Genomic DNA, 19,086 nt, shown 5'->3' on the forward strand with positions numbered 1-19,086 from the left:
GCTCCCGTCTACTTAGCTGCCGTAATGGAATATTTGGCGGCCGAAGTTCTCGAGTTGGCAGGAAACGCCGCTAGAGACAACAAGAAAACAAGGATTATCCCTAGGCATTTATAATTGGCCATCAGAAATGACGAAGAACTGAACAAACTCCTCTCCGGTGTTACCATAGCCCAGGGCGGCGTTCTACCAAACATCCAGGCCGTATTGTTACCGAAAAAAGCAGATAGTAAAACCAAATAAGTTACATGAGCCTTAGGGCTTTTGTGTCATACAAAATCCTTTTAAATATCGGTCATTTTCAGGACCACCAAGATAATAAAACAAAAAAAGAAATTTAATATTAAAACTCATATTATAACTTGCTTTTACTAATTATTTAAAATACCCTAATAAACAGTTTAAGTATTTTAAAGATTGTTTTATGGGTGTGAAAGATTTTTCTAGCGGTTCTCCTTTAGTAAAATCAACCGTATTATGACATCGCGCCTTGTATATAATATATGTAATTAAAGATGAATTAGTGGGTCGGTCGATTAAGTATAGAGTTTTGGAATCCAAACCCTCAAATAATTAGGGCCAAACGGCCATCATCGATATCTTTTCTGTTGATCTCTCGATATTGCCCGTTTTATATTGGCCACGTTTACGATACGGAATTACAGCATTAATGCTGTGAATTGTACTTAAATTATTATTATAGATAAAACTATGATGATTGTAATGATTATAAGGTTATACTTAAATCCTAATAGAGCTTCAATTTTTTAAATATTGACAAATTTGAGGTTCTGAAAAGAACCGTTGTTTAATTTTTGTAAAATTAATTTTGAGTGTCACGTTTCACGTTAGTTCGCGAATAAACTATGCGGCTTAACCTCCAAACCCGTATAATGTACGCCCTTGGCGTTTCAAGGTGTATACTACAACCATTGCGGTAACGGTTTTCCTTTTGGCGTGTTCGGTATATGTAACGGTATCTCTGATGACGTCTTCCAAAGACACGTTTATAACACCCCTGGTCTCCTCGTAAATCAGGCCAGATATACGTTTTACGCCGCTTCGTCTAGCCAATCTTCTGATGGCGGGCTTCGTAATACCTCGGATATTATAACGAAGCACTTTACGATGCCGCTTGGCTCCTCCTTTTCCCAAACTTTTACCACCTTTACCTCCGCCGGTCATATTTTATCGAACCTAACACAAAAAAAAATTAAATGATCTCGAATAAGTAGCGCGCCCACAACACGAGTGCTACGGACAACTGTTGTCGATTTCTTTCAATCAGCCCGGTTTTGTAGACTTGGGATTGAGTTCCGCCCACTAGCACAAAACGGACCAATCAGACTAGATAACACGTTATAAAAAGGACTCTCTGATTTTATGACCAAATCAGTTCGAAAGAGGTCGCCGTCGTTTGCGTTTGATACTTATTTTCATTATCTCTAATTTAAAAATATGGCTCGCACCAAGCAAACTGCGCGAAGATCAACAGGAGGTAAAGCTCCTAGGAAACAAGCGGCCAGGAAAAGCGCTCCAGCTATCGGTGGCGTTAAAAAACCACATCGCTACCGACCCGTGACGGTCGCTTTGCGGGAGATTCGTCGTTATTAAAAGAGCACCGAATTATTGATTAGGAAATTACCTTTCCAACGATTGGTTCCCGAAATCGCTCAAGACTTCAAGACCGATTTACGTTTTCAAAATTCGGCGGTGATGGCTTTACAAGAGGCCAGCGAAGCTTATTTAGTCAGTCTTTTTGAGGGTACTAATTAATCTGCGATACATGCAAAGCGAGTAACCATCATGTCCAAGGATATTCAGCTAGCCAGACGTATAGAGGCGAACGTGCCTAAACTTTATTTTCTATCATTTATAATACACTAATTATATTCGTATTTTGCAACAGAAAAAAAAGGTTCTTTTCAGACCACCTAAATTTAATTAAAGAAAAAGAAGATATTTCAATTAATATTCTTTTATCCATATTTAAATAAACACTTCACTAAAAGTGTTACCGATTTTTATCTCAGAATTATATTCGACTACATGTTAGTAATTAATAACAGTCGGTGTCGTTATACGCATTGTTTTTAAAAACTAAAGAAGAAATAATGTAGTGACTAATAACCAAAGAATAACAATATACTGCTGATAACAAAATTTGTATTTCAATATTGGATACTACAATATACTGGAATTTTTTAAAGATTTTTTTTTTATTTATCTAAATTGTGGCTCTGAAAAGAACCGTTTTCTCCTTTATGATAATCAAGGCTTATGGTTTACTTAGAACTGGTATATTTAGTGACGGCTTTGGTACCTTCACTAACGGCGTGCTTAGCCAATTCACCGGGCAGCAATAATCGGACGGCAGTTTGGATTTCTCTGCTTGTGATTGTAGATCTTTTATTGTAAGGAGCGAGACAGGACGCTTCGGCGGCTATCCTTTCGAATATATCGTTCATAATAATCGAAATAATTCATGATCGACATGGCCTTGTTGGAGATACCCGTATCGGGATGAACTTGCTTTAAAATTTTGTAAATGTAGATCGCGTAGCTTTCCTTCCTCTTGCGTTTCTTTTTCTTATCACTTTTGGAGATATTTTTCTGAGCCTTACCGGCCTTTTTGGCCGCTTTACCTCTTGTTTTCGGAGGCATTTGGAAATAAATATTACGATATTAAACGATCCACGAAAAGTAATAGACTAAAATAAATTTCAGAAAACCCTAGAATTTATAATCTCCTTAAATACACTCCTAAGCCCCGCCTATTATCTGAGTTAGCCTCTGATTGGTCGCGTATGATATATCGAGTTTGGCTGGCGAACAAAATTCCAGGCCGATCTGTAAGAAATTTCCAGTACCGTTTTTGATTTAAAGGTGAGCAGTATCTAACAACTATCGAGATTAACATGTCCGGACGTGGTAAACGCGGAAAAGTGAAGGGAAAGGCGAAGTCTCGTTTCAATCGTGCGGGATTACAATTTCCTGTCCGTCGTATTTATCGACGTCCAACATTCTGATATGATTTCTTAATTTTCTTATAAAAACGTTCTAATCACGATTCGTTTGACAAAGTTACGTACGTGCGTATGTTTCACTTTCGCGTATTTTAACTGTCTGACGGCCGCTCTCATTTAATGCGTACCCTATATGATATGAGCCGATCGCAGGACTGAACGGTCGAGCGCGAACGACATTCCATATTCCGGCTTCGTCGAAACGTTCATCGAGCTTGAAACCGTTTACTTATTTCTCATATTATATACATAAATCCTTTAGAATATCATACGATTTATATTCGAGGCGTTAAAAGATAAAACGTAGTAGAAGTAGCAACCTTTGCCAATAAATTCTACGTTGACTATCGTCTTAAAAGCAAGCACAAAATCAAGCGTTGCTCCCGATTCCGTCGAAACTACCAATTTTCATTCGAGTTATAGACTTTCGGTTATAACTATGAAAATATGTCTTTTCAAATCTAAGTCTCCCGATATATCGTCTTTTGATATAAATGCAATTCCGTACAGATTTAATGCTATTATTGGAGAAACGTGACATATTATTTGTAATTGATGCGGTACAGATTGTTCGTTGTCCAAAACGAATCTATATCGAAACGTACCGTTGGCGAATTAACTCGAAGGAAACAATAACATGAAAATTAACCGATCCTATACTAATATACTTCTTTTTAACGGTTTCTTAATACCATCCGAACTTTGGGTTACAATCCAACGTATCGAGTGAGCAACGATATAGAGACTTCTATGAAAATATCGTGTCCAACCCTTCTCTATCGGTACAATGCTCATATATATTATAGTATACTCCGCTTCTTTAGTTGAAATCTGTTTTCATAAATAGTTATCTCTTTAAAACTATCAATTTTTATTACATCAATAAATACATAGAACGCGTAGGTAATACGTAGGCAGAGCGTTTATCTCCGTACATACGTGCATAAAACTACCGTCCCCTCTTTGAAATCTTAAGGATTCTCCAAGCTCTTCGACGCGAAGTTTATCTCGGAGTATTTCCTCTCTAAAGGAAAACTATATTAAAGCTTCAACGAAGATTCGGTATTCGATTGTTCACTATCATTTACATTTAATATGAAATCTTATCGTCTATTATAATGCAGTATATTTGTTACTTTGCAAGTAAATCTTGGAATAATGGAGCAAATATTTTATAAAATTTAACATCATCTTAGTCTATATTAGAATAATAAATTTCTTTTTTTAATTGTAGTAAAATTGTGGCTCTGAAAAGGACCGTTGTTTTCTTTAGTTGAATAGATACGTTGTTCTGTTTTAATTGGTCAGTATATATAATACTTTATTTAACCGCAAAATCCATATAGAGTTCGTCCTTGGCGTTTGAGGGCGTATACTACATCCATTGCGATAACGGTTTTCCTTCTGGCGTGTTCGGTATATGTAACGGCATCTCTGATGACGTTTTCCAAAAACACTTTTAAAACACCTCTGGTCTCTTCGTAAATCAGACCAGATATACGTTTTACGCCGCCTCGTCTAGCCAATCTTCTGATGGCGGGTTTCGTAATACCTTGGTTATTATCAGGAAGCACTTTACGATGCCGCCTAGCGCCTCCTTTTCCCAAACCTTTACCTCTGCCCGTCATGATTTATTCAATTTAGTATTAAAAAAAATCAAATTTATAATCGAATTTTACGGCGTACACCTGGAATACTACAGATAACTATTTAATTTTCAAACCTTACCATGGGTTTTGTTGAGTTCGAATCGGGTCCCGCCCACAGATGGTAGCCGGACCAATCAGAATATCTTCAGACATTATAAAAAGGGAGATTTCTTTGACACCTTCGATCAGTTTCATAAAGTCTGTTGGCGGTTGCTGTTATAATTCTTCCTACCCGTTTAAAGTCAGACCCGTTTAGACGATGGCTCGTACCAAGCAAACTGCTCGAAAATCAACCGGAGGTAAGGCTCCCGGAAAACAATTGGCTACTAAAGCAGCCAGGAATAGCGCTCCCGGTACCGGTGATGTTAAAAAATCGCATCGTTACAGACCCGGTACGGTCGCTCTAAGAGAAATCCGACGCTATCAGAAGAGTACCGAATTATCGATTAGGAAATTGCCTTTCCAACGATTGGTTCGCGAAATCGCTCAGGATTTCAAGACCGATTTGCGGTTCCAAAGTTCGGCAGTGATGGCTTTGCAAGAAGCTAGCGAGGCCTATTTGGTGGGTCTCTTTGAAGACACCAATTTGTGTGCGATCCATGCTAAACGAGTAACCTGTATCATGCCTAAGGACATTCAATTAGCCAGACGTATTAGAGGCGAACGTGCATAAATGCCATGGCTGCCATAGATTAAAGTCGTTTTCTGTATTTATATAAAAAACGGTTCTTTTAAGAACCACCAACTTCTGTTAGAAAAAGGAGATTAATATTTTTTCTGTATATATAACGCTTTAGTTATGATATTTGTGAATTGAATTTAGTACATTATTCTCACAAATATATTGTGAATATTGAGAAATCCTTAGTAAATAAGGTGTGAACACCTGCTGGATTGACTTGAAGTTTATATCACGATAAGAAAGTAGTATCACATATACTGTTATTATGCTACCGTAAAGGAACGAATATATAAAATAAATTATTTTTTCTGGGTATTTTAACATTTTTATGAACGATTACTATATTTTAATTTACTTGACATCGTATATATCCTTTCTTCTTAACAGTAGTTTATTTCTTTTTTTCTTCTTTAAACATTTTGGGGCTCTGAAAAGAGCCGTTTTCCCCCCTTCATATTATTATGATCATCAGAACTGGTATATTTAGTGATAGCTTTGGTACCTTCACTAACGGCGTGCTTAGCCAATTCACCGGGTAGCAATAACCTAACGGCGGTTTGGATTTCTCTGCTCATGATAGTCGATTTTTTATTGTAATGGGCGAGGCGCGACGTTTCGACGGCTATCCTTTTGAATATATCGTGCACGAAAGAATTCATAATCGACATGGCCTTGCTGGAAATAGCCGTATCGGGATGAACCTGCTTTAAAACTTTGTATATGTAAATCGCATAGCTTTCCTTCCTCATGCGCTTCTTTTTCTTGTCGGTCTTAGAGATATTTTTCTGGACTTTTCCGGCTTTCTTGGCCGCCTTACCGCTTGTCTTTGGTGGCATTTCGAAATAAAAATCAGGACGTCCCACGTACCTCAAAGAATACTTAACTAAAAAAATGCCTTTTATTCTAGAAATTATAACATTTCAAGGAACACTTCTAAGCCCCGCCCACATCCCGAGTTAGAGTCTGGTTGGTCGCGTATAATATATCGAGTTTCGCTCGCGAACAAAATTCGAGGCTGATCTGTAAAAAATTTCCAGTATCGATTTTGATTTAAAGGTGAGCGGTACCTAACAACGATCGAGATTAACATATCTGGACGTGGTAAAGGTGGAAAAGTGAAGGGAAGGGCCATGGAATCGTTCCAATCGCGCAGGATTACAATTTTCTGTCGGTCGTATTCACCGACTTCTAAGGAAAGGAAATTACCCCGAACGCGAAGGGGCTGGTGCTCCCGTAATGGAATATTTGGCGGCCGAAGTTCTCGAGTTGGCAGGAAACGCCGCTAGAGACAACAAGAAAACAAGGATTATCCCTAGGCATTTACAATTGGCCATCAGAAATGACGAAGAACTGAACAAACTCCTCTCCGGTGTTACCATAGCCCAGGGCGGCGTTCTACCAAACATCCAGGCCGTATTGTTACCGAAAAAAGCAGATAGTAAAACCAAATAAGTTACATGAGCCTTAGGGCTTTTGTGTCGTACAAAATCCTTTTAACTATCGGTCATTTTCAGGACCACCAAGATAATAAAACAAAAAAAGAAATTTAATATTAAAACTCATATTATAACTTGCTTTTACTAATTATTTAAAATACCCTAATAAACAGTTTAAGTATTTTAAAGATTGTTTTATGGGTGTGAAAGATTTTTCTAGCGGTTCTCCTTTAGTAAAATCAACCGTATTATAACATCGCGCCTTGTATATAATATATGTAATTAAAGATGAATTAGTGGGTCGGTCGATTAAGTAAGTATAGAGTTTTGGAATCCAAACCCTCAAATAATTAGGACCAAACGGCCATCATCGATATCTCTTATGTTAATCTCTCGATATTACCCGTTTTATATTGGCCACGTTTACGATACGGAATTACAGCATTAATGCTGTGAATTGTACTTAAATTATTATTATAGATAAAACTATGATGATTGTAAAGATTATAAGGTTATACTTAAATCCTAATAGAGCTTCAATTTTTTAAATATTGACAAATTTGAGGTTCTGAAAAGAACCGTTGTTTAATTTTTGTAAAATTAATTTTGAGTGTCACGTTTCACGTTAGTTCGCGAATAAACTATGCGGCTTAACCTCCAAACCCGTATAATGTACGTCCTTGGCGTTTCAAGGTGTATACTACAACCATTGCGGTAACGGTTTTCCTTTTGGCGTGTTCGGTATCTCTGATGACGTCTTCCAAAGACACTTTTATAACACCCCTGGTCTCTTCGTAAATCAGACCAGATATACGTTTTACGCCGCCTCGTCTAGCCAATCTTCTGATGGCGGGCTTCGTAATACCTTGGATATTATAACGAAGCACTTTACGATGCCGCTTGGCTCCTCCTTTTCCCAAATTTTTACCACCTTTACCTCCGCCGGTCATATTTTATCGAACCTAACACAAAAAAAATTAAATGATCTCGAATAAGTAGCGCGCCCACAACACGAGTGCTACGGACAACTGTTGTCGATTTCTTTCAATCAGCCCGGTTTTGTAGACTTGGGATTGAGTTCCGCCCACTAGCACAAAACGGACCAATCAGATTAGATAACACGTTATAAAAAGGACTCTCTGATTTTATGACCAAATCAGTTCGAAAGAGGTCGCCGTCGTTTGCGTTTGATACTTATTCTCATTATCTCTAATTTAAAAATATGGCTCGTACCAAGCAAACTGCGCGAATATCAACAGGAGGTAAAGCTCCTAGGAAACAAGCGGCCAGGAAAAGCGCTCCAGCTATCGGTGGCGTTAAAAAACCACATCGCTACCGACCCGTGACGATCGCTTTGCGGGAGATTAGTCGTTATTAAAAGAGCACCGAATTATTGATTAGGAAATTACCTTTCCAACGATTGGTTCCCGAAATCGCTCAAGACTTCAAGACCGATTTACGTTTTCAAAATTCGGCGGTGATGGCTTTACAAGAGGCCAGCGAAGCTTATTTAGTCAGTCTTTTTGAGGGTACTAATTAATCTGCGATACATGCAAAGCGAGTAACCATCATGTCCAAGGATATTCAGCTAGCCAGACGTATAGAGGCGAACGTGCCTAAACTTTATTTTCTATCATTTATAATACACTAATTATATTCGTATTTTGAAACAGAAAAAAAACGGTTCTTTTCAGACCACCTAAATTTAATTAAAGAAAAAGAAGATATTTCAATTAATATTCTTTTATCCATATTTAAATAAACACTTCACTAGAAGTGTTACAGATTTTTATCTCAGAATTATATTCGACTACATGTTAGTAATAAATAACAGTCGGTGTGGTTATACGCATTGTTTTTAAAAACTAAAGAAAAAATAATGTAATGACTAATAACCAAAGAATAAAAATATACTGCTGATAACAAAATTTGTATTTCAATATTGGATACTACAATATACTGGAATTTTTTAAAGATTATTTCTTTTTTTATTTATCTAAATTGGGGCTCTGAAAAGAACCGTTTTCTCCTTATGATATTCAAGGCTTATGGTTTACTTAGAACTGGTATATTTAGTGACGGCTTTGGTACCTTCACTAACGGCGTGCTTAGCCAATTCACCGGGCAGCAATAATCGGACGGCAGTTTGGATCTCTCTGCTTGTGATTTTAGATCTTTTATTGTAAGGAGCGCGACGGGACGCTTCGGCGGCTATACTTTCGAATATATCGTTCATAATAATCGAAATAATTCATGATCGACATGGCCTTGTTGGAGATACCCGTATCGGGATGAACTTGCTTTAAAATTTTGTAAATGTAGATCGCGTAGCTTTCCTTCCTCTTGCGTTTCTTTTTCTTATCACTTTTGGAGATATTTTTCTGAGCCTTACCGGCCTTTTTGGCCGCTTTACCTCTTGTTTTCGGAGGCATTTGGAAATAAATATTACGATATTAAATGATCCACGAAAAGTAATAAACTAAAATAAATTTCAGGAAACCCTAGAATTTATAATCTCCATAAATACACTCCTAAGCCCCGCCTATTATCTGAGTTAGCCTCTCATTGGTCGCGTACGAGATCATACGTTCGGCTTACGAATAAAATTCGTTGCTAGTATGTTGGCGGTTTTAATACCGATTTTAATTCTAAGGGGAGCGAGTTCTAGAAGCAATCGATAGTGAAATGTCCTGACGTGGTAAAGGCGGAAAAGTGAAGGGAAAGGCGAAGCCTCGTTCTAACCGAGCGGGATTAATATTCCCTGTCGATCGTATTCACAGACTTTTAAGGAAAGGAAATTATGCCGAACGCGCAGCGACCGGTGCTCTCGTCTACTTAGCTGCCGTAATGGAATATCTGGCAGCCGAGGTTCTCGAATTAGCAGGTAACCCCGCTACAGATAACAAGAAAACCAGGATTATCCCTAGGCATTTGCAAATGGCCATCAGAAACGACGAAGAACTGAACAAACTCCTATCCGGTGTTAGTATAGCCCTGGGCGGTGTTCTGCCAAATATCTGTATTGTTACCTAAAAAGACAGATAGCAAAACTAACTAAAACGAATGTAACCTATTTTATCATCAAATATCGGTCCTTTTCAAGACCATCAAAAGAGTTGAAAAAGAGAATAATATTCTTATTTACCTTTTATTTAAAATAGAGGCTACACTTAATCGAACACTTCTGTCGGAATCAGGAGAGAAGGAATGTTACACTTTTATTTTTCGTTTTAGGGTTTGGCAGGGATCCATGTGAAAATATCGGCCCTTTGGTAAAAGGTCTTGTTCTTCGAAATCACAGGATCGGAGCAAAATATATATAAAATATATGGGAGTAATTAGCAGGAAGAAACGCTTTCCTAAATAACTGTTCCCTTTAATGTACGTCGAGATTTCGGTGCTGATCCCCTTCCTGGGTACGAGGTGTTTAGGCCTGATACCCGTTCTATCTCGTTATTCCGCTCTTCGCCGACAGAGTCAGTGCATAACATAAATCGTAAAAAAGTAGGAAGAGCCGTTGCACAGCAATTTAAGTAGGGACAGTGGGAATCTCGTTCGGGCATACGCTGCGGTTATTAAGGCAGTCGTACTTAGACCCGCGGCTAACTTAGTTAGAAGGCAAGGGCACTTGCATACCAATTTAAATAGGGACAGAGATGAAGGTGGCCTATAAATGTGCCCTTTTACCTTTCGTTTTCAGGCGGCCTAGTGACAATTTAAGGATAAACCTGCGTAATATCCTTGCGATAACACTACCGCAGGAATTTAGCATGCACGACATATTTGTATTTCCTCTAGACTAAATTAGTGACTAGTGTCACTAATGCTAAAACCATGATGTAATATGTCGTGCCTCCCCTGCTTACATATTACTGTGCTATTCCGCCAACTCATCATTTGGTGACAAATTGTCAGGATTGCACACAAGACCGTTAGACACAGGTACACTTGAATTTTGTTGATCGCTCAGCAGTTCTGTCTGGAGTCTGTTGGTGAAAGGCACAAATGAGTGCTGATATGTATATTGATGCTGAATTGGTGGGGTCGCCAAAATGCTGATATTGGCGATTTGAAGCTTCTTCCGCTTCCTGCGCCTGTTCGGAAACAAGACCTTGATACGCAGTACAGACACATTTAAACGTCGTCCTAAATTTGCCTTTTTAGTATTCCCTATTTAGAGATCATTTTGAACTCTTCTAAATATTGTAGTTGGTGCTTGGTAAAATGTATCCCTCTCTTTCGTTTGTCCTGGCCATGAGAATCGACAGAATCAGATGAGCTTAGAACGGCAAACTTCACTAACGACTTCTACTATCGACACTACAATGGGTACTCAATGTAAACCTTTAGAATACAGGTCTATATATGTTATAAGGGCTACAAAGCAGGTGTATTCGTACCGCACTTTAGCTCCGCCTCTTTATATCAATAATAATGTTTTAATTTGATTTGATTTTAATGTATTAATTAAATTTGCTTTAGTAACAACTTGTGTTAATTATGTTTTATTCTACTGTGTAGGAATATATTCGACCAAAATAATAATTGTAGCTGGTGCTTCGAAAAATATAACGTTGCTGTTTCGTTTGTCCTAGTCATTAGAGTCTACAGAAGCAGATGAGCTTGGAACGGTAACGTCTTCCACTTTACAATGGAAGACGTGAAATTCCCTAATATCGAAATCCGTCTCAGTCATTTTGGTAAACTTCATTAACGACTTATACTATTGACACTACAATGGGTAATAAATACACCCCACGTTTAACGATTCGGCCTATTGTATACCGGTCGGCGACATTTCCGGAATAGAGGGTGTGCCGCAAATACACCCCACATATAACGGTCCAGCCTATTGTAAACCGGAAGACGACCCTCCGGGGATAGAGCGCCTGTCGCAAATAGGCCGCACGTTTAACGGTGCGGCCTATTGTATAAGGGATGACGACCCATCGGTGATAGAGGACGTGCCGCAATAACGCCCCACGTTTAAATGTTCTGCCTATTGTATAACGGATGACGAAACTTCGAAAATCGAGTACGTGACGCAAATATGCCCCACGTTTAACTATTTTACCTATTGTCTACGGGATGACGACACATCGGCGATAGAGGAGGTGCCGCAAATACGCCGCACGTTTAACAGTGCGGCTTATTGTATAAGGGATGACGACACTTCGGGGATCGAAGACGTGACGCAAATACGCCCCACGTTTAACCCTTTTGCCTATTGTATATAGAGGGATAGAGGGCTTGCCCCAAATACGCCCCAGGTTTAACGTTATTAATTATATTTCCTATAATCCTAAACGCGATGACCATATTTAACTTCGACAAGAGGCTGCCATTGCCCTTAGGAAAAATAAATTAATTAGCATATAGCCATAAACGTAATAAAAATTAATACACATATTTTCGAAGTCACTCTTGGAATACTTTACCTTATTTTTAAATAACAATCTCGGGCTGTACCATATTTTACAAAACTTATTCCATATTATTAGTAAAATGATTATTTTAACGATACTTACAGATATAGTTACGATATAACAGATTATAATGACATAATATAATTCAATACAATTAATAACTACAATATATATTTCTCAAAATTCTGTTGTTATAAAATGTCAGCTACTGTTTAACATTTAATTTTTTTAAATTTATATTAAATTGTGGTTCTGAAAAGAACCGATTTTGCAGGTAAGTAGTATATTTTGAAATGTAGACCATTTGTCTATGGCTCTGGTGCTTGTTAAAGCTCTGAGCTGGTCTTTCTGTTCTGGTTCTGGTGCTGATCCATCCGTGGTTTTTCAGTCCTATTTCTTCGTTTGCAGTGGCTTCTCTCGCGAGTCTGTCTGCGGTTATCATTTCCTCCGTTGTCATTCTCCGGCACCATTTTAGCGATATTTCACTACCGCTTTTCTGCAAATCTAGCAAGGTTGCTTTGATTTGAATTATGTCCTTATTTCGTGTGTTTGCGTGCTCGGCCCACCATATGGACATTCTACTGTCCGTTCGAATGGTGATTGGTCCCGGTAGACTTCTGTCCCGTACCAGTTCTATGGCTTTCTGTACTGCCACGAATTCTGCCGCTCTGGAGCTCGATTCGTCTTTTATCCTTCGACTTATCTCCTCTTGGGCGTTTGTTCCTGTCCGAATCACTATTCCTATGCCTGCTTTTCCTTCCTTGGCACTAGCGTCTGTCCATATCTTGGTGTTTCCGAAGCTATTTGTCCGATTTTCCCACGGTTCCTCCCATGGCCATGGCAATTTCTTTGGTTCTAATCCTTTTGGCCCATTGGGGTATCCGTATTTTTCAGCAGCTCACCCCTGGATCTCGGTTTCCAGGTATAGGGTTGGTGTTCCAGCTATTACCTGCAGAGCATCATCCTATGTGGTTCGATATGCGCCTGTGATTGCTTACAGTGCCGTTCTTTGTGCTGCTGCTAGCGCTGTCCTAGCCCTTCCCACCGAGGCCCTGTATCCCCATATTTCTGCGCCGTATAATACTGCGGGATTTATAACCCTGTCGTATATTTGACGCATGACCTCTGGTGCCCTAGGGTTGCTTCTTCTGCGCAGTGTTCCCCAGAGTCGGCACATCACTGTTTTCTGTTTTTTTCCTCAACAGCTGTATGTGTTGTATATACTGCTGTTTCCTGTCAGTTGTCACACCCAGATACTTTACTGTATCTTTGACATGGATGATGTCTTCGCCAAGTTTGACCGTCGGTGGTCTGCTGTTTTTCTGGCTCCAGAAACAGCAAGCCTCAGTTTTTTCCTTGTTCTATTCTGCTCCTGTTCCGTAGGTGCATTTCTTGGCAATTTTACCAACAGTTGTTCCAGGCAAGGTCCAGCCTGTTTCTGATGTATTTATTGCTGAGGGCAATCACCTGGTCGTCCGCGAATGCCTGAATTCTCATTCCGCAGTCCCCTATTTCCGATTCAGAGACTTTGCGGAACCAGCTGTTCATGCCCAGCAGCCATAGCGTTGGTCCTAAGCTCGACACTTGCGGACATCCCTTGTCAATTTCCATTGCCACCTGGTTGCTGATGATATTGTTTCCCGTCAAGAAGCTGGCTATTGATCTTGCCATTTTCTTATTTATTCTGCTTCTTCGCAGTTCTTCCAATATTTCTACCTGGGTTGCTCTGTGGAAAGCGCTTCGGAGGTCCAGCGTCACAATTAGAACGTCTTTCCCTTGTTCTTTTTCGGGTGTTGATCCATTTCAGTAGATCACTCACGGCTTGTACGGTTGACCTGTTTTTTCTGAAGCCGTACTGCCTTGAGTCGTGTAGCTCCATTTTCTCCGCCATTGCCTGTAGTCTCTGATTAAGTACTTTGTCTAGTACTTTTCCTAGCGTTGGTAGAAAGCTGATGGGTCGTTCGCCTCCGTCGCTTTTCTTTAACCAGCACAGTTTGGCCGTTTTCCATATCTTAGGAAAGTATCCCGCGTTGTAACAGTTCCTGTACAGCATCAGGAACTCGTGTTTTCTCGAGATCCAGACATTCTTCAGGAGCTCGTTTGGTATGCGGTTTTCCCCTTCTGCCTTTCGTATTCTCATGTTCTCTATGACCGATTCGATTTCTCCTTCGGTTATTTCTTCCTCGCCAGTCTCCGTACCCGGCCATTCCTCGCTCATGACTTCGCGAGTTCGCTCTGTTTCCTCCAGGTCCATTGCTGGGTGGTATTTCTCCACTCTTTGTTTTTCGGCTGCTTCTCTTGCCTACGATGTTGCGTCTTTAGGCGTTGCTACCACTTCGCCTCTTCTTATGCCCATTCTTCTGATGGCTTCCCAAATACCGTCCCACGAGTTTGTTTCTATCAGGTTGTTAATCGCCTGACTGTCGTGCTCGGTTTTCTTTTCTCGTATTATTTTCCGAAACTCTCTCTTCCGTTCGTTGTACTCATTCACTATTTGTTGATTGTCCATGCTTCTTCTTATTCTCCTCTTCAGTGCAGTTACTGCTCGTTTATGTTCCGCACACTGCCCGTCCCACCATTGCATTGCCAATTTTTACCATGATGGTTTTTCATTTTACCAGTCTTCCTGCTGCCTATATGGCTTTTTGAAGACTGGCCGCCTGCTCCTCAATCACTTCGTGTGTTACTGCTTGTCCGATATTGGTCTCTATTTCTTCCAGTTTCACCCTGACCAGATCCCAATCGGTGCTGGCGAAATCCCATCTTGCCCTTTTTCTTGGGTTGGTGTTCCCATTTCCGCTCGCCACTCGATATTCGATATATCTGTGTTCGCTTAGTGTTTCCTCGTCACCTTTGATTTTCCATTCTTCCACGTGTATTCTCCTACTCCACGTGAGGTCCATGTGCCCTGTGCCCCTATTACAATCGAAGCTGGGCACCGCGTAGTCTCCTTCTGCGAGCTCTAGGCCGTGGCTGATTGCCCAGTCTAGAAGTTCTTCACCTCTTGGAGGGCTTCTAGAGCTTCCCCACAACGTGTGTTTTGCGTTGAAGTCCCCGGCGACTATCCATTTGCCTCGGTATCTGTTTATTCCGGCGGTGAGTTCGTCTTAACTTTTCAGTGCCCTCTCGCCTGGTTCCTCGTAGACGTTTGTGATCAAGACGTCCTCTATTGCGATTGTTGTCACCTTTTTGTTGACAACTCCTCTATCAGTAGGGACTGGATTTCTTCTCTGGTCCAGATTTGGGTTTTGCTTCCCGTCATCTTTCTCATGAGTTTCCCATGCCTGTGTCCTCGGCGTTGGTTCCTGGATTAGTACTACCTCCAATCCATCTCTATTAGTATATTGAAATACACATAGGTATGTGAATTAATTTACTTAGAACTGGTATATTTGGTGACTGCTTTGGTACCTTCGCTAACGGCATGCTTAGAAAATTCATCGGGTAACAATAACCTAACGGCGGTTTGGAATTCTCTGCTCGTGACCTGGTCGATCTTTTATTGTAATGGCGAGGCGCGACACTTCGGCGGCTATCCTTTCGAATATATAGTCTACGAAAGAATTTATGATCGACATGGCCTTGGTGGAGATACCCATATCGGGAAGAACCTGCTTTAAAACTTTGTATATGTAAATCGCATAGCTTTCCTTCCTCACACGCTTCTTTTTCTTATCGCTCTTAGAGATATTTTTCTGGGCTTTTCCAGCTTTCTTGGCCTTACCTTACCGCTTGTCTTCGGTGGCATTTCGAAATAAAAATCCCGACGTCTCACGTACCTCAAAGAGTACTTAACTAAAAAAATGCCTTTAATTCTAGAACTTATAATAATCGAAGGAAAACTTCTAAGCCCCGCCCAGAGCCCAAGTTAGAGTCTGATTGGTCGCGTATGATATATCGAGTTTGGCTGGCGAACAAAATTCCAGGCCGATCTGTAAGAAATTTCCAGTATCGATTTTGATTTAAAGGTGAGCAGTACCTAACAACGATCGAGATTAACATATCCGGACGTGGTAAAGGTGGAAAAGTGAAGGGAAGGGCCATGGAATCGTTCCAATCGCGCAGGATAACAATTTTCTGTCGGTCGTATTCACCGACTTCTAAGGAAAGGAAATTTCCCCGAACGCGAAGGGGCTGGTGCTCCCGTCTACTTAGCTGCCGTAATGGAATATTTGGCGGCCGAAGTTCTCGAGTTGGCAGGAAACGCCGCTAGAGACAACAAGAAAACAAGGATTATCCCTAGGCATTTATAATTGGCCATCAGAAATGACGAAGAACTGAACAAACTCCTCTCCGGTGTTACCATAGCCCAGGGCGGCGTTCTACCAAACATCCAGGCCGTATTGTTACCGAAAAAAGCAGATAGTAAAACCAAATAAGTTACATGAGCCTTAGGGCTTTTGTGTCATACAAAATCCTTTTAAATATCGGTCATTTTCAGGACCACCAAGATAATAAAACAAAAAAAGAAATTTAATATTAAAACTCATATTATAACTTGCTTTTACTAATTATTTAAAATACCCTAATAAACAGTTTAAGTATTTTAAAGATTGTTTTATGGGTGTGAAAGATTTTTCTAGCGGTTCTCCTTTAGTAAAATCAACCGTATTATGACATCGCGCCTTGTATATAATATATGTAATTAAAGATGAATTAGTGGGTCGGTCGATTAAGTATAGAGTTTTGGAATCCAAACCCTCAAATAATTAGGGCCAAACGGCCATCATCGATATCTTTTCTGTTGATCTCTCGATATTGCCCGTTTTATATTGGCCACGTTTACGATACGGAATTACAGCATTAATGCTGTGAATTGTACTTAAATTATTATTATAGATAAAACTATGATGATTGTAATGATTATAAGGTTATACTTAAATCCTAATAGAGCTTCAATTTTTTAAATATTGACAAATTTGAGGTTCTGAAAAGAACCGTTGTTTAATTTTTGTAAAATTAATTTTGAGTGTCACGTTTCACGTTAGTTCGCGAATAAACTATGCGGCTTAACCTCCAAACCCGTATAATGTACGCCCTTGGCGTTTCAAGGTGTATACTACAACCATTGCGGTAACGGTTTTCCTTTTGGCGTGTTCGGTATATGTAACGGTATCTCTGATGACGTCTTCCAAAGACACGTTTATAACACCCCTGGTCTCCTCGTAAATCAGGCCAGATATACGTTTTACGCCGCTTCGTCTAGCCAATCTTCTGATGGCGGGCTTCGTAATACCTCGGATATTATAACGAAGCACTTTACGATGCCGCTTGGCTCCTCCTTTTCCCAAACTTTTACCACCTTTACCTCCGCCGGTCATATTTTATCGAACCTAACACAAAAAAAAATTAAATGATCTCGAATAAGTAGCGCGCCCACAACACGAGTGCTGCGGACAACTGTTGTCGATTTCTTTCAATCAGCCCGGTTTTGTAGACTTGGGATTGAGTTCCGCCCACTAGCACAAAACGGACCAATCAGACTAGATAACACGTTATAAAAAGGACTCTCTGATTTTATGACCAAATCAGTTCGAAAGAGGTCGCCGTCGTTTGCGTTTGATACTTATTTTCATTATCTCTAATTTAAAAATATGGCTCGCACCAAGCAAACTGCGCGAAGATCAACAGGAGGTAAAGCTCCTAGGAAACAAGCGGCCAGGAAAAGCGCTCCAGCTATCGGTGGCGTTAAAAAACCACATCGCTACCGACCCGTGACGGTCGCTTTGCGGGAGATCCGTCGTTATTAAAAGAGCACCGAATTATTGATTAGGAAATTACCTTTCCAACGATTGGTTCCCGAAATCGCTCAAGACTTCAAGACCGATTTACGTTTTCAAAATTTGGCGGTGATGGCTTTACAAGAGGCCAGCGAAGCTTATTTAGTCAGTCTTTTTGAGGGTACTAATTAATCTGCGATACATGCAAAGCGAGTAACCATCATGTCCAAGGATATTCAGCTAGCCAGACGTATAGAGGCGAACGTGCCTAAACTTTATTTTCTATCATTTATAATACACTAATTATATTCGTATTTTGCAACAGAAAAAAAAAGGTTCTTTTCAGACCACCTAAATTTAATTAAAGAAAAAGAAGATATTTCAATTAATATTCTTTTATCCATATTTAAATAAACACTTCACTAAAAGTGTTACCGATTTTTATCTCAGAATTATATTCGACTACATGTTAGTAATTAATAACAGTCGGTGTCGTTATACGCATTGTTTTTAAAAACTAAAGAAGAAATAATGTAGTGACTAATAACCAAAGAATAACAATATACTGCTGATAACAAAATTTGTATTTCAATATTGGATACTACAATATACTGGAATTTTTTAAAGATTTTTTTTTATTTATCTAAATTGTGGCTCTGAAAAGAACCGTTTTCTCCTTTATGATAATCAAGGCTTATGGTTTACTTAGAACTGGTATATTTAGTGACGGCTTTGGTACCTTCACTAACGGCGTGCTTAGCCAATTCACCGGGCAGCAATAATCGGACGGCAGTTTGGATTTCTCTGCTTGTGATTGTAGATCTTTTATTGTAAGGAGCGAGACAGGACGCTTCGGCGGCTATCCTTTCGAATATATCGTTCATAATAATCGAAATAATTCATGATCGACATGGCCTTGTTGGAGATACCCGTATCGGGATGAACTTGCTTTAAAATTTTGTAAATGTAGAACGCGTAGCTTTCCTTCCTCTTGCGTTTCTTTTTCTTATCACTTTTGGAGATATTTTTCTGAGCCTTACCGGCCTTTTTGGCCGCTTTACCTCTTGTTTTCGGAGGCATTTGGAAATAAATATTACGATATTAAATGATCCACGAAAAGTAATACACTAAAATAAGTTTCAGAAAACCC

General features: G+C 39.6%; 5 protein-coding genes and 8 pseudogenes across 5 annotated transcripts; 5 read left to right on the forward strand and 8 right to left on the reverse strand.

Annotated features, from left to right (window-relative positions):
- Window positions 1-838: 838 nt before the first annotated feature.
- Window positions 839-1,249, reverse strand: LOC143205626 (histone H4-like). Its single transcript, XM_076418748.1, has one exon. The coding sequence runs from the start codon at window positions 1,180-1,182 to the stop codon at window positions 871-873; it is 312 nt and encodes a 103-aa protein (XP_076274863.1). The 5' UTR covers window positions 1,183-1,249; the 3' UTR covers window positions 839-870.
- A 206-nt stretch (window positions 1,250-1,455) lies between these two features.
- Window positions 1,456-1,884, forward strand: LOC143205578 (histone H3-like; annotated as a pseudogene).
- Window positions 1,885-2,092: 208 nt separating this feature from the next.
- LOC143205537 (histone H2B-like) lies at window positions 2,093-2,679 on the reverse strand (annotated as a pseudogene).
- A 1,669-nt stretch (window positions 2,680-4,348) lies between these two features.
- LOC143205474 (histone H4-like) lies at window positions 4,349-7,740 on the reverse strand. Its single transcript, XM_076418652.1, has 2 exons — window positions 7,719-7,740; window positions 4,349-4,638 (listed from the first exon to the last, which is right to left on the reverse strand). Exons 1-2 carry the CDS (start codon window positions 7,738-7,740, stop codon window positions 4,349-4,351), a joined length of 312 nt encoding a protein of 103 aa, XP_076274767.1.
- On the forward strand, window positions 4,920-5,345 carry LOC143205522 (histone H3-like). Its single transcript, XM_076418686.1, has one exon. The coding sequence runs from the start codon at window positions 4,932-4,934 to the stop codon at window positions 5,343-5,345; it is 414 nt and encodes a 137-aa protein (XP_076274801.1). The 5' UTR covers window positions 4,920-4,931.
- Window positions 5,765-6,199, reverse strand: LOC143205543 (histone H2B-like). Its single transcript, XM_076418701.1, has one exon. It carries the CDS (start codon window positions 6,188-6,190, stop codon window positions 5,765-5,767), a length of 426 nt encoding a protein of 141 aa, XP_076274816.1. The 5' UTR covers window positions 6,191-6,199.
- A 272-nt stretch (window positions 7,741-8,012) lies between the features above and the next one.
- On the forward strand, window positions 8,013-8,441 carry LOC143205579 (histone H3-like; annotated as a pseudogene).
- A 402-nt stretch (window positions 8,442-8,843) lies between these two features.
- LOC143205601 (histone H2B-like) lies at window positions 8,844-9,240 on the reverse strand (annotated as a pseudogene).
- A 235-nt stretch (window positions 9,241-9,475) lies between these two features.
- On the forward strand, window positions 9,476-9,848 carry LOC143205580 (histone H2A-like; annotated as a pseudogene).
- Window positions 9,849-15,589: 5,741 nt separating this feature from the next.
- Window positions 15,590-15,986, reverse strand: LOC143205478 (histone H2B-like; annotated as a pseudogene).
- Window positions 15,987-17,193: 1,207 nt separating this feature from the next.
- Window positions 17,194-17,596, reverse strand: LOC143205427 (histone H4-like). The gene has a single exon (XM_076418626.1). It carries the CDS (start codon window positions 17,535-17,537, stop codon window positions 17,226-17,228), a length of 312 nt encoding a protein of 103 aa, XP_076274741.1. The 5' UTR covers window positions 17,538-17,596; the 3' UTR covers window positions 17,194-17,225.
- A 214-nt stretch (window positions 17,597-17,810) lies between these two features.
- On the forward strand, window positions 17,811-18,239 carry LOC143205581 (histone H3-like; annotated as a pseudogene).
- A 376-nt stretch (window positions 18,240-18,615) lies between these two features.
- Window positions 18,616-19,037, reverse strand: LOC143205530 (histone H2B-like; annotated as a pseudogene).
- Between the last annotated feature and the right edge of the window lie 49 nt (window positions 19,038-19,086).

This window comes from Rhynchophorus ferrugineus, unplaced genomic scaffold (genome assembly GCF_030347505.1).
Source record: "Rhynchophorus ferrugineus isolate W39M unplaced genomic scaffold, kcgeb_rfMv2 rfM12, whole genome shotgun sequence".
Classification (NCBI taxonomy): domain Eukaryota; kingdom Metazoa; phylum Arthropoda; class Insecta; order Coleoptera; family Curculionidae; genus Rhynchophorus; species Rhynchophorus ferrugineus.

Coding starts and splice junctions, on each gene's coding strand:
- LOC143205543 (XM_076418701.1), bottom strand. CDS start 6,190: ATGCCACCAAAGACAAGCGGTAAGGCGGCCAAGAAAGCCGGAAAAGTC.
- LOC143205427 (XM_076418626.1), bottom strand. CDS start 17,537: ATGACCGGCGGAGGTAAAGGTGGTAAAAGTTTGGGAAAAGGAGGAGCC.
- LOC143205522 (XM_076418686.1), top strand. CDS start 4,932: ATGGCTCGTACCAAGCAAACTGCTCGAAAATCAACCGGAGGTAAGGCT.
- LOC143205626 (XM_076418748.1), bottom strand. CDS start 1,182: ATGACCGGCGGAGGTAAAGGTGGTAAAAGTTTGGGAAAAGGAGGAGCC.
- LOC143205474 (XM_076418652.1), bottom strand. CDS start 7,740: ATGACCGGCGGAGGTAAAGGTG. Junction 4,639..7,718: donor GACCGGCGGAGGTAAAGGTG/GTAAAAATTTGG, acceptor TGACGGGCAGAG/GTAAAGGTTTGGGAAAAGGA.